Genomic DNA, 14490 nt, shown 5'->3' on the forward strand with positions numbered 1-14490 from the left:
TCCTCATTTACTCCTCACTGCACACAATGAGTTCGCACTTCTCTGGTGGAAATGGAGACTCAGGGGATTAGCTGGCTCTGGGGTGTGTATTTCAACAGCAAACTGCCTCCCTTTAGTTCTTCTGTGCAGTGCTGACAAGATCGATAAGACAGGAGGTCCTTTTTGACACAGTGAGCTGGAAATGGGCCCCCATGTGAGAATGAGCCATCTGCAGGAACTGCGCATCGCTTGTGGCACTGTGGAACATACCCCTAAAGGTGCCGGCCTCCCAACTTGCCACCAGCATCTTCCCACCCAGCCACCTTAGAATGCACAGCTGCTCTCCACCTCCGGGCTCGGGCCCCACTCTTCTTGTCTGTGCCACTGAAGTTTTTGCTTTTCCTGACGCCAAATACCTACCTCCTTTCTTTCCAACTCTTAGATCTTGTCTGTCCAAGATGCCATCATTTCTGAAATCTTTCACTCATCTAAACTCAGCCGCTCCTCGGAAACCTTAACAGGGTCGGTCGCTATGAGTCGGACCTGACTCAGTGGCACTTAACAATGTGCCCTGTACTTGAATTTCATCAGTTTCTTTCCTGGGTATGGTTTGTCTTGTGTTTAACGTTAAGTCATTATTATTTTTCACACATTAATGTCCTAGTCCCACTTCTAACTAAACACTCAGCTTGTAAAGTCAAGGACCTTGCCCACCGCTTTAGGGTTTCTTTATAGTATCTGGGAGAGTTTATCCAGCAGATGTTTGGAGGCTGGACAGTAAGCTTTTACAGCGTTATTGCTGACATCCTTATTGGACCCATAGAACATTTTTTAAAGAACAGGAGTGCAGTTATGGTTTGGCATTACAGTTGTGTCTCCGTCTGTGTGGAATCAGTTTCTCTCAAATGTCTTTGTATTTTATACTCATTTCAATTAACATTAATAGAACAACACTTTGTACCTTTAATAGGTTCTTTCTCTGAGAGCTCAAAAGGATTTTACAAGAAAGTATTAATTATTCCCGTTTTACAGGCAGGAAACCTGAGGCAAAGTCAAACAGTAACTCAGTGGCAAAATTAGGACATGGTTTTCCCTGTTTTCAATTGTCTGTTATAATCACTAGTTCACATTACTGCCTTCTAGGGTAGAGTTAAATTTGTTTAACAAAAGAGCATGTCAGACATTTTCAATAATATTTGCTATTTTCCTGCACTATAAGGGTTATATATTCTCATATACATGCATATATAGGTTGGAGTCCTGGTGTGGCTCTGCGGGTAAATGCGCTGCACTGCAATGTTGGTTTGAACTGAAAGGTCAGTGGTTCAAGCTCACCAGCTGCTCCTCAGAAATCCTATCCAGGGTTACTATGGGTCGGAACCGACTCAATGGCACTTAACAACAACAACAACAACATATATGCAGTCCACCACAAGGCTAGTTTGAACTCACCAAGAGATCGGCAATTCAAGCTCACCAGCCACACCTTGGAAACCCTATACAGGATCACCATGAGTCAGAACTGACTCGATGGCACTTAACAGCAACATATGTATATATATGAATCCTGAGTCTTGGTATGGTGCTGTGGGGTAAGCACTGGACCACAAGGACAGTATGAATCACAAGGTCAGTGGTTCAAATTCACCAATCACTCCTCAGAAACCCTATACAGGGTCACTATGAGTTAGAACTGACTCAATGGCACTAACCAACAACAACAAATGGATTACCAAGTAGGAGCAAGGTCGGCAATTCAAATCAACCATTGGTTTTGCAGGAAAAAAATGAGGCTTTTTTTCTCCTCCCATAGAGAGTTACAGCCGCAGAAACCCTATGTAAGTTTGCTAAGAGAATCTACTGCAGGGCCATGGGTTTGATTTTGTTTTCTATTATCATGAAATAAGCTCTGGTAGCACAGTGGTTATGAATCGGGCTATGAACCACAAGGTCAGCAGTTCGAAACTAGCAGCTGTTCCATGGGAGAACGATGAGGCATTCTGCTCCTGTAAAGATTTATAGCCTCGGAAACCCTGTACAGGGTCGCTGTGAGTCGGAACTGACTCCACAGCACATAACCACCACCACCATGTAGAAATATGTAAAAGTGTTGTTAGTGTCTCTGAGTGGGTTCTGACTCACAGCAATCCTATATAGGGTTTCCAAGGAGCAACTGGTGAGTTTGAACTGCCGAACTTGATGTTAGCAGTCCAGTGTCTAAATACAAACATTTGAAAAAGATCCAAGTCACTCATAAATTCATTGTCCAGACATCTGCTATAAACATTTTAGTGCACATTCTTTCAATATGCTGTAAGCATATTGTTGTTGTTAACTACTGTTTCAGTTGGTTCCGACTCATAGTGACCCTGTATAGGTTTTCCAAGGAGCGGCTGGTGAGTTCGAACTGCTTACCTTGTTGTTCAAATTGGCCTTGCGGTCCAGCGCATTCACCCACAGTACCACACTTCAGGTAGCGTAGTGATTGATTACGAATCGGGCTGCTAACTTCACGGTCAACAGTTTGAAACTACCAGTGGTTCTGTGGGAGAAAGATGAGGCGTTCTGCTCCCGTAAAGATTTACAGCCTTGGAAACCCTGTGCAGGGTCACTATGAGTCAGAACCGACTCCACGGTACTTAACAACTTAACAACCACACCAAGCATATCGAACATATGATTCTTTGTAATTAAGCTTGCTTTTTCTATTATATAATCAATATTTTCCATGTCATCATGTAACCTATTAAACATAATTTTAATGGCAATGTAATATTTCATTGCTCATGTAATCATTCTCCAAACATTGGAAATATAGTTCATTTCATGTTGTTGTTTCTGTGGTTGGTTGGTTATGTTTGCAGAAATATGTCTGTGATGAAAACTTTTGCATTTTATTCTTTTATTTAATATTTATACTTTCCAGATTATAAAAGTTTGTTCATGTTGTAATACGAAACAAAATAACTTGCTACCATCAGGGCCCGTTAGCCTGACTTTGAACCCACTGCTGACTCACACACAAAATATTGACATTCTGTGAAATTCTGCCCTGGTTAAAGCTAGCTACTTAAATTTCTGTATATATTATAATACAGACTTTCAAAAACAGCTACAAGATCAAATATTTAATGTGAACAGAGCTTGAGGGAATGAAAAAAGTTTTCTACTCACTCCTAGAAATATCAATTTTTTCCATTAGAACAAGCTTTCAAAATCTTGCAAACCACACGCACTCAGGGAAAGAATATATACACACACACTCTCTCTGACAGTGCTTCTAACAAAAGAAAATCTAATTACATTTCATGAGAACAAGTCTTCATTCAACTCTTAACTGTACAACAGCCGAGATGTGTCATGAAAGATCTTGTGGAGGAACTAAACAATTCTTTGTTTTATAGTGCGAATATAATAAAAACAAAACAAAACACCAGGTCTCTGTCCTATATGGCCTGGCACTAGCAACATAGCTATATATTTCAAATATTGGATGGCAAATGAAGATACTAAGAGCCACATTAATACCAAAAGCTCAGCATAAATAGAATGCTTGTGGTTCATTATATCCCAGGAGGAAAGAAAAGGAACTAATGTCAGGTCTTAGCACAGAACTTGAACTTTACATTAAGCAAGATGATAATAATATTTATATAGCGTGTTACATATTTCAAGCCCTCTCAAGCTACTGACAATGCACACTGTTAATTTTGAGCAATTCAGCAATGACATCAGTGAGCATCCTAGAGGGTGGCATCTGTTTGACTAGTGTACAAGGAATATGTAATATGACATTCTCATGGCTATCTTAGGATCAGGAGGCGGTAAAAAGAGAAAAATGAAATGTGATACTCTAGTAAACTCTAAATTTCAAGAAAATCCATGTTAGAATGTAAGTTTGAACAGAGACAGGGCCAAGGGTGAGTCGCTAATGAGGAGGAGTTTGGGAACTGGTATGGGAGTAAGCAGTCCCAGACGCCCTCTTTGGGGTCTGGAAATCCTGGAACAACGAGCAGTTGAGTCAATTAAGCTGGATGTGTTTTTAAAGTATAAGCCTCCATCTAAGAGCACAAGCTAGACACTTCTTTGTTTAAGACAAGTAGAGGAGAACAGAGAGCAATCATTAGAGGTGTAGTAAGATACCTAGAGTGGATATCGTCAACATATGTTGTCCAGAGAAGGAAGAGTTAAAGGAAGGGCCAGAAGAAATAAAATCTTTGAAGATTCCAAAAAGGGTCTTGAAGACTGAGAGATGCTGTCACCAGGGAAAGACTGGGAGGGTGGTGGATAAGAGAGTCTACTGTTTAGAAATCATTATGGTTTGCTCTTACAAGTTTGGCAGGTTCTTGGTACAATTATATAACTACACATACATTTGGCGTATAGAGATGAGTTATGTACTATGCATGTAATTACATGTAGCAAAATGTGTACTTTTATTTGGTGGGTATTTACATAGCGCAGTGAATAGTGTACTTAGAAATAATTAACATAAAGCATTATTTAAAACAAAACAATTAAAAGTAGTTTGGTTTTTCTTGAGCTAAAAAAAAAGAAGAAAAAAAAAAAAGCAACTTGGATTCTTCCTTTTATTTCTTTCAGTACTCGATGCCAAATTGTTCTGCAAGGCAGTCTCCAAAGACAAAAGGAAGGGAGTATAATTTCCCCCTGTTGTTCATAATCTTCTGATTTAAGAAAAAGGCCTTTTAAAATTTGAAGTGTCTTAAAACTTCTGTCTGGCCTCTTAGATAGTCTTAGATTTAAAACATTTATGAATTCCATCGCCTTGAATGGATCCGTTGGTGTCATTTTGAACTTCTGTATTTGTAAAATCAAGATTACCCATATGCCTTGTTAGGTGTATGCTTGCTTTGCCATGCATCAAATTAACTGTGCTTTTCAAGTGTGTCTATTTGTAAATAAATTATGTTGTAAACATTTAGCATTAAGTATCATCTCCAGTTATCTGAAAAATTTCTCGTTGGAAATTATTTCAAACCAGCTCTAATTTGGATGCAAAACGTATTCAGAAAATGACATAAAGTATTAGAACAAATCTCTTGATTTTGCTTTTTCAGCATAGCACATTGGATTTCTGATTTTTTTTCCCCATTAATCTTGGAGTTGAGTAAAGATTCTAAACTATTCCCCAATTCTTTCTAGAGATAAAGTTTCTAGGTGAAACTTAATTTTATGAGTCCATAATAAGTAGGTGTGGTGCTGTAGGTTAAGCACTGGACTGCTAACCACAAGGTTGGTGGTTCAAATCTACCAGCCGCTCCTCAGAAACCCTGTACAGGATTACTATGAGTCAGAATTGACTTGATGGCACTTAACCACAACAACATAATAAATAAGATCTTAAAATATAAGACTGTTTTCGGCAGGATAAAGAGTAGAGCTTTTTAGGGTGTACCATGTAAGACAGTTTCCAGTTTGGAAGACATTTTTGATTAATTATTTCAAAGAATTGGGTTAATGCATCTGAAAAATTACTACATTTGAATCCTTCAACAACAATACAATGCATTTTCATTTCTTGGGGCTACCAAAGGTGGACCAATTTAGTAATCTTCAACTCATATAACATTTTGTAGAATTTTTAAATTTATATTTTAATGAATTTAAGAACTATGCATAGATGGAGAGGGAATGGCATGGAAGAGTGAATTTCTGAAAGTGTTGTATAATTTTCTGTAAGTTACATTGTTGTATGTGATGTCAAACTGGTTACAACTCATAGCAACTCTGTATAGGGTTTCTGAGGAACAACTGATTGGTTTGAACCACCGACCTTGTGGTTAGCAGTCCTGTGCTTATCCTGTAGTGCCACACCAGGACTCTGTAAATTGCATTTGTTAGTATTACCACACCCCCAGTATAGCCATTCCTTTTTTTTAATGCAAAATTAAATGGACCAGAGAAAGAATTTAGGAATTCTTAGTTCAGGTACTTAGTTACGTAGTTGTCTTACTTGGTGCTAAGCTGTATTTCCTGAAAGATGTAAGAGAAAATGGTCATTTGGGTCTGTCCCCACCTCAGATTACTGTTTGTTTAGTGCTGTTGAGTCGGTTCCAACTCATAGTTACACTGTACAGACAGGATTTCCAAGGAGCGACTGGTGAATTTGATCCGCTGACCTTGTGGTTCAAAGCAATCTTATGGTTGAGTGTTTATCCTATAGCGCCACATCAGGATTCCTAGGGCCGTGAATTCATTGTATACTCAGGAATTATGAGTTTGCGCTTTCCCTATAAGGAGAGTCCGGTCAGCAAAAGTGCTCAAATCCCCCTGGGATGGTTTTCTTGTGCTGCATTCTGTTGTTGTTGTTGTTGTTGTTGTTGTTAGGGGCCATCAAGTTGATTCTGACTCATCGCGACCTTGCGTAGGGTTTCCAAAGCTGTAAATATTTACAGGAGCAGAAAGCCTCATCTTTCTTCTTCAGAGTGACTGGTGGGTTTGAACTGCTGACCTTGTGCTTAGCATTCCAGTGATTATCCTACAGTGCCAACAGCATTCCCCCAGAGTTGCACTGTAATATCAATGATAAGTAAAGGTGCTTCCTTAGACCAGGGTGGATTATATTACTGGGGGACCCTTTCTCCAACTAAGCTCTGGACGACCACAGCCATTATGCTGTCATCCTTTGAGATGCCAATGGCGATCAAAGTCCTAAAGTTTTCTATTCTCTAAAGACTTTATACAGTACACGGCTTTGTAACTCTACCATATTTGGATGTCAGCAAGTCCTCTTGAACTTTTACAATGGTGAGCTCAAAGTTATTTCGAAGAGAAAAAAAATAGCATCTATCTACCTATCTATTTATTTAAGGAGCCCTTCTGCATTGGACTGCTAACCAAAAGTCCAGCAGTTCAAACCCACCATCCGCTCTGTGGGAGAAAGTTGAGGCTTTCTGCTCCTGTAAAGATTTACAGCCTCGGAAACCCTATACTAGGGTTATTATGAGTCAGAATTGACTTAAAGGCACACAACCTAACTATATGAGGGTGAGTCACAAAGTATTGCTGCAAAATCATAGAAAACTATTTAACAAAAACATCAAACTATGAAACGATTGTTTCTTGACATATCTACATCTAGACACACTTCCGAAGGCGGTGTTTCCATCTCTCTAACCCTTTTTGGAAGAATTCTGAATTCTTTGATTTACACCACATCAAACAGCAGTTTTGGCATCTTTGAGGGATTCAAATCATCTTGCTTTTAAATGTTCTTTGAGTTTAGGGAACAAAAAGAAGTCTGGAGGGGCAAGATCAGGGGCATGGGCAAGGTGGGCGGGGAAAGATTTTCAATGAGATTCTCATTGAGAGTCTCAAAGAATGAGCAGGTGCATTGTTGTGATGGGAAAACATTCCTAGGGATAAAGTTCCTGGCCTTTTATTTATTTTTTTGTAAATACAGCTTTCAATTTTCTTAAATTTTTTTTCCTTATAAGTGATTTTCCTTTGTTCTTTGAGAAAATCTATCAAGATAGCCCCTTTGAAATACTCACACACACAAAACCATCGCCATAACTTTCAGAGCTGACCTCCCTGTCTTGAATTTAACTGACCAAGCAGATCTGTTTGAAAGCCACTGTTATGCTCAGGCCTTGCTCTCTGGATGGTATTGGTAAAATCCAAGACTCATCCTTACTTATGATCTAGTCCATAAAACCATCTTCAGACTAGACAGACTCACTACATGGACCTTTGACAACAAAGATACAGGAGAAAAATAAAACAGACACAGATGAAAATTCTGATACTCTGAACTTCAGAAGAAAGGTTAGAGAGGTGGATGGAGTACTTGCTGGGAGGAGAGACTGAGCAGGGAAGGTGAGAGGGGGAGACTGACTGGTGAACAGTTGGCCAGAGAGGCTTTGCCGGTTTGTGAGGAGCTTTGGCAGTGAGGGAGGCCTGGCAGAGCTGATTTGTGTAAGTGATAGAAAAGGTGGTATTTCTTCTTTTTCCCCACACTCCCTTAGTGACCAGAAGTGTGGCCAGTCCCCACCCTCATGCACCCCAGCACAAACCCTGCTCTCTTGGAATTTGGAGCCATGTGTTTTTGATCCAAGACAGTGTAAGGTGGGAGCCAACTGCACAAGCTTTGGTGCCTGGATTCATGAGAACTTGCCTCCAGACCTACAAAACCCACAGAGCCACCAAACCAGCATTTAACCAGCTATCCTTCCCCCAGCTTCTCTGTGGTCTTAGCAGACACTGAACCCAGCTCGATCAAAGACCCCAACGAACTATTTTATTTTCAGATTGAGTTCCCTGAACAGAGATAACACTGAGGCCAATAGGAATCAATAATCGAGGGCCAGGAGTTCCTGCTGTCACAACCATCTTGTGAGTTCCTTGAATTGCAGGAGCCCCCCAGAGATTTCTCCCCTCCGAGTATAACAACTGCAATGTTTGTTTTTAAAAATATGACAACCTCACAATGCTCCAGAGACAAAAGACAATTTAAACTCACACAAATAAACAAGAGAGTGTGACTCAAACAAATCACCAAGTCTCAGAGCCAGATGTTTCTGCGGAAGAAAAGGTAATAGAACTAACTGAAAAAGAATTCAAAAGAATGATTATTAGGTACCTTCAAAAGATCGATAGAAAGATTGAGGATAGCAAGGAGAACACAATAAAAACTTTAGAAGAATTCAGGAAAACACTATGAGAACAAAGAGACAAAATAAATGCAAATTTTGAAACAATATAAAACCTTCAATTAGAAATCCAGAAGATTAATACTAAGATTTCAGAAATGGACTAAATATTGAATGGGCAAATGGGTAGATGTGCAACAATGGAAGCCCAAATTAGTGAGCTTTAAGATAAATCTCTTAATACTAGTATGCTAGAAGAATAATCAGGAAAAATCCAAAGAAATCCTAAGAGTTATGTAAGACACCATGAAGAGGAACAACTTACAGGTGATTGTAATTCCAGAACAGAAAGAGACACAGAGATAATTGTCAAAGAGTTGTTGGAAGAAAACTTCCCTAACACCATGAAAGACGAGAAGATAAGCATACAAGAAGCTGAACGAACTCCAAACAGGCTAGATCTCCAAAGAAAATCACCAAGACATATCATAATCAAACTTTCCAAAATCAAAGACAAGGAAAGAATCCTGAGAGCAGCTCAGGGAAAATGAAAAGTTACCTATAAAGGAGAACTAATAAAACTGAACCTGGATTTCTCAGCAGAAACTATGCAAGCAAGAAGGCAATAGAATGACATATACAAAACTCTGAAAGAAAAAGATTACCAACCAAGAATCATATATACCCAGCAAATCTGTCCATCAAATACTATGGTGAAATTAGGACATTTCCCGATAAACAGAAATTAAAGGAATTTGTAATGACCAGACCAACTTTACAAAAAATGCTAAAGGGTGTTCAACAACAGCAGACCACAACCTGAGATTACCATACACGACAACACCACCCAGAACTCAATCTAGATACGTTGTTTTTGTTAAGTGCCTTCAAGTCAGTTCTGACCCACAGCGACCCTACATAGGGTTTCCAAGGAGTAGCTGGTGAACTTGAACCACCGACCTAGGGGTTCAAACTGACTTTGCAGTCCAGTGCATTAACCCACAGTGCCATACCAGGACTCCAATTCAAATATAGAAGTTGTTGTTGTTGTTAAGTGCCGTCGAGTCAGTTCCGACCCATAGCGATCCTGTACAGGGTTTCCGAGGGTGTAAATATTTCCGGGAGTAGAAAGCCTCATCTTTCTCTCGCGGAGCGGCTGGTAGTTTCCAACCGCTGACCTTAAGGTTCACAGGCCGATTCGTAACCACTATGCTACCAGAGAAGTAAAATTTCTTATTAAGAGTAAATTAAATCTACAAGACTGAGAAGAGTGAACCAGCGATATCAATGTATAATGAAGTCTACAAAGCAAAAAGAGGGAATAGTGTAGACTGAGAACTTCCAAATGGCAAGGAAGTCATGTAAATTTCAAGACAAAAAAAGACTGTTTTAAGTTAGGAGAAAAAAGTGAGAAATTACAGGCTAACCTTAAAGAAAAATTATGCACCTGCACATCAAAATAAAACAGAGGAAAATCAGAAAAATTAAGTAAACATTAACACAATAGAAATGAAAATGTCAAGGAAATCCACAAACAAAATGAATTCAATGTAGCAAATTATGTGAAACAAAGAATCCAGTAACACCACACACAAAAAAAGCACACAAGAAAAAGACAGCAATCAACTCAGACCTATTGATAATTACACTGAATATAAATGTCAAGAGACATTAAGAGCAGAATGGATAAGAAACCTGGATCCTTCAATATGCTGTCTATAAGAGACATCAAAAAGATGGAGACAGCCTAAATGCCCATCACCAGAAGAATGGTTAAACAAACTTTGATACATATACACAATGGGATACTACACAATGTTGAAAAGTGATGATGAATCTGTGAAACACCTCACAGCCTGGTTGAACCTTGAAGACATTATGCCGAGGGAAATGAGTTAGTCTCAAAGGACAAACATTGTGAGAATAACGTAAAAAGTTTTCTTGGTAAAAGAAATAATCTATGAAGTTTATAGGGGGAGGAGGAGTAATAAAATTATTAATGGGCTAGATGATGTTGTTGTTGTTAGGTGCCATTGAGTCGGTACCCACTCATAGCGACCCTATGCACAACAGAATAAAACACTACCCGATCTCACTATTGTTGCCATGCCTGAGTTGCCACTTTGCCAATCAATCTCGTTGGGGGTCTTCCTCTTTTTCTCTGACCCTCCACCTTACCAAACATGATATCCTTCTCTAGCAACTGGTCTCTCCTGACAATATGTCTGAAGTATGAGAGATGAAGTTTGGCCATCCTGGCCTCCAAGGAGCACTCTGGCTGCACTTCTTCCAACACAGATCTGTTGGTTCTTTTGGCAGCCCATGAACTTTCAATATTCTCCTCCAACACCAGAACTCAAAAGCATCAATTCTTCTATGGTCTAGACTACATGTTAACATGGGTGACAGAGCAGGCAAGATATAATGAGAAGGAGGTTAGCAGAGGAAAGATGAAGGTTACAGGAGAGAGGGGGGAATGCAACAGTTAACTGTTGGCACATGGAGGGTATTGCAACCATGTAGTGAAGCAAAGTGTGTGGTTTGTTGAATGTACAACTGATGATCTGCTCTGTAAACCTTCCCTCAATTCACAGTAAAAAGTAAAAAAAAAAAAAAAAAAAAGTTGTACCCAAAGTGGGGGAGCAAGAATTTTCATTAATTTTAACCTTGCTTTAAAGACTGATGGAAAGATCAACCCTTTGTGCTAGCTGATCTTCTCAAAAAGATATTTTTTTAGTATCCTTTTAAAAATTACTTTTGAAGGCTCCCAAATGAGATTTAAGACATGTGTATTGTTGAGAGAATTTGTCTGCAGCCATTTGCTGATGGAAAAGACATGTCTGAGCATGCTTTATTTGGAACAAACCCGTGCATATATGAACTGGGACCCTAGTAGCAATGTGTTTTGACATAAATCTGTGTATATATGTACAATTAATTCTTATTCAATGTCTATATTCACTCAAGAAAAATTAAACATAGTTTTAAATTGTTTTATAGGTCCCTGATGATTATTTTGCTCAGCTAAGATAATTTTGGTCAGTGATTTATCTTGAATAATTTTCTTTTCTAAAATGGTTATATTTCCTCTTTAAACGGTGCTGGCAAAGTCATTGCAAATTTTTTTCCTTCCTGTAGAGAGCAATAAGCCAAAATACCGATGGAAGAAATCTAACTTCAATTTAATTAGAGTTTAGGACCCTGGGCCATTCAAGGTAATTTTTCTCTACTAAGTCTGGTTGTTGTTAAGTGCCTTCGAGTTGGTTCCGACTCATAGCGACTCTGTATAGCGTTTCAAAGGAGCAGCTGGTGGGTTTGAACTGTCAACCTTGAAGGTAGCAGTCCAGTGCTTATCCTACAGTTCCACATCAGGAGTCTGATTAGCATACAAATAATATAAATACAACCAGAAATGTAACAAGGATAGTTCATGCTCATCAAATTTATTTATAAAATATTGCCGTGAATTCAGAAACACTGAATTCTAACCAGATGTATTTCTGGAGTATTACACAGGTCATATATATTTCACTTTTTTGGTTCAAACCCAGGGGATTGACATGATAATTAGATTGAGAACATCTGCACCAAATCCAAACCATTTCCCTGATCTTTGCTTGAGCCTTCCCCACGGGAAGGTTTAGAAAAAAAAATTTAAGCCCCTGCACATTTTACTTGTCTAGCCACCTTTAAGAGTAATTCCGAGGCCTCGCCTGCCTGCCACCGCACAAATAGGAGGGGGCCAGATGGACCCCAAAGTGTAGTCTGGAGGAGGACGCCTTACGAGGGGCATTTCGTCCGGACAGACATTGCCTGAGCTGGCAATGCCTTTTCCCGCCAGGAGCCATGCTCTGGGCTAGGGAGTGCCCAAGCGCGGGACTCGGGGCGCGCTGGTGGGCACGTGCGCGGGGACCAGAGGGCGCCGGTGTCGGGGAGCAGCTGCCCTCTACCGGGCGGCGCGGTCTGAGCTGCAGCGCCACTAAGTACGCGAGCTCCAGCGCCGCACACCACGGCGCCCCAGGGTGGCCCGAAGTCGGGAGCTCAGTATCTGGCGCGACGTCCCTGCGCCTCTCGACGCCCACGCGCTCCCCACCCCACCCTCTTCCTGCCCCGAGGGCTAATCAAGGTTGCAACCGGGACGCATAATGAGCCCTCCCCCCCATTCCAATGGGGCGAAGGCGCTGCAGCTGGATGACACTGAGATCCCCTAGTCGGCAGTGGGGGACTGGGGACACGCGTGTTCTCTAACCCTGGAGACTTTCATTTCTAGTTCCTTCATTCAAAAATGCCGAGTTCACGCCACTGACCAGTGTTTAACAATTCAATTGACAAGCAATTATTTTCCACGTATACATTTTATTTTACAGTGCATAGATTTTGCTTACACGTAATTGTCAAGATTAAGGAACCCCTTGCGTTTGAATCCATTGCTCATTAAATGAAGTGCAGGCGAGTACGTTCTGTATCTTCTGGACTCGCAAACTCAACCGTGTTGTATAATCAATTAAAGAAGGCGATCAGAAAGCTTGCAGTTGCCAGGTGTCCGTGAAAAAGGAAATCAATAAAGCAGTTCTTTTTGTTTTGCTTAAATTTCAGCATTTTTATAAACGTAGGCTTTCTATCTAAAGTAACTTCCCAAGTTTCGCACCCAAGGAGTAAAACTCGAGGGGTCTGCAATGCAAGAAGTTTACGAGGCCGAAGTGATGTGGGGGCATAGATGTCTGTGTTGCGAGACTTTCCCCGTGACTTGATCTAAGCAGGCGGCCAGGACTCCTGCGAACCTTCGTGGTGTGGCGGTGCTGTGCCTGGACTCTAGCTCCGCAATGGGACATTGACATGTGCAGCTATGTGGGGGTCGGGGAGCTTTCCTCCCCGGTCCATTCCCCCCAAACATGCAATGCATCTTTGAGGGGCTCGGTCTTTGCGTCCCCGCTGCTGGGGCACCGAGGGCTCGAGGTGCGGCCGCCAACGGTCAGCGCGCCCCGCACCCGCCTGGGTGCTCTGGAGCTCGGGTCGTGGGGTCTGGGCTCAGGCAGGTGGTCGCGGCGGCCCAGCGCCCCCCAGCAGGGCGAGCGACACCCAGCACACCGCCGGCGCCCCCACCGACGCGCCCGCCTCCAGATCCCACCGACTCTTCGCCGTAGGGGTCCTGCAGGGTCGGGAGTTGGGCGCCGCAAGGGATACCTCCACTTCCCCCCACCCTGTCACACACCCCAGGTGAGCCGGGCCTGGGACCTCCTGCCGCCCTCCAGCGCCCCCTCGGGGCCGGGCTGAGCCCGAAGGCCACACGCACGCAAGCCCGCCCGGGTCCGGGGCCCGAGGGGCGGGGGTCGCGGGCAGGGTGCCCGCCGAGTCGCTGGCGGGGGGCGGGGGGCCGGGGCTGTCGGCGCGAGGCCCTCGGGCTCCGACTCCGGCTCCGGCTCGGCTCGCCCGCGCTGCGGCGGCGCCGTGAGGAGGAGTCCGCGCTCCTGTGTGGCGGCGGCGGCGGCCAGCTCCAGGCCGGGTTTTGGCGCCGCCCGCCTGCTGCCTCCTGGCGGCTCCTGAACTCCAGCCCCCTCTCTATCAGCCTCTCACTCCGTCTCAATATGTCTCAAGATGGCGGCCAATGTGGGATCGATGTTTCAATATTGGAAGCGCTTTGATTTACAGCAGCTGCAGGTCAGGCTTCGGCTCGCTCGGCCTCTCGCCCGGGGGTGGGGGCTGCGGGCGGTCGCGGCCTCCCCCGGGGCCCCGCGCTGCCTCGCCGCCGGGGGCCGCGGCGGAGGGGAGGAGGGGGTGCCGGGGACGGCGGGGCCGACTCGGGGACAAGTCCCTCTTACTCCCCGGCCCCCATTGATAACTCGCTTGATCAGAAATTGATCCTCTTTGTTCAATTCATCGATCAGCCCAAGATGGCGCC

General features: G+C 42.7%; 1 protein-coding gene across 6 annotated transcripts in view; it reads left to right on the top strand.

Moving 5' to 3' along the window:
• The first annotated feature begins 14174 nt into the window (after positions 1 to 14174).
• CUX1 (cut-like homeobox 1) overlaps positions 14175 to 14490 on the top strand; it is a 460382-nt gene continuing 460066 nt past the window's right edge. For 5 of the 6 annotated variants that reach the window (XM_006859668.1, XM_006859669.1, XM_006859672.1 and 2 more), the window contains exon 1: positions 14187 to 14249. In XM_006859668.1, coding sequence (XP_006859730.1) covers positions 14187 to 14249 — 63 coding nt within the window. Of the gene's footprint in view, positions 14250 to 14490 lie in introns of all 6 variants that reach the window. The other variant, XM_006859667.1, reaches the window with a different exon arrangement.

This window comes from Chrysochloris asiatica, unplaced genomic scaffold (genome assembly GCF_000296735.1).
Source record: "Chrysochloris asiatica unplaced genomic scaffold, ChrAsi1.0 scaffold00034, whole genome shotgun sequence".
In the NCBI taxonomy this organism is placed as follows: Eukaryota; Metazoa; Chordata; class Mammalia; order Afrosoricida; family Chrysochloridae; genus Chrysochloris; species Chrysochloris asiatica.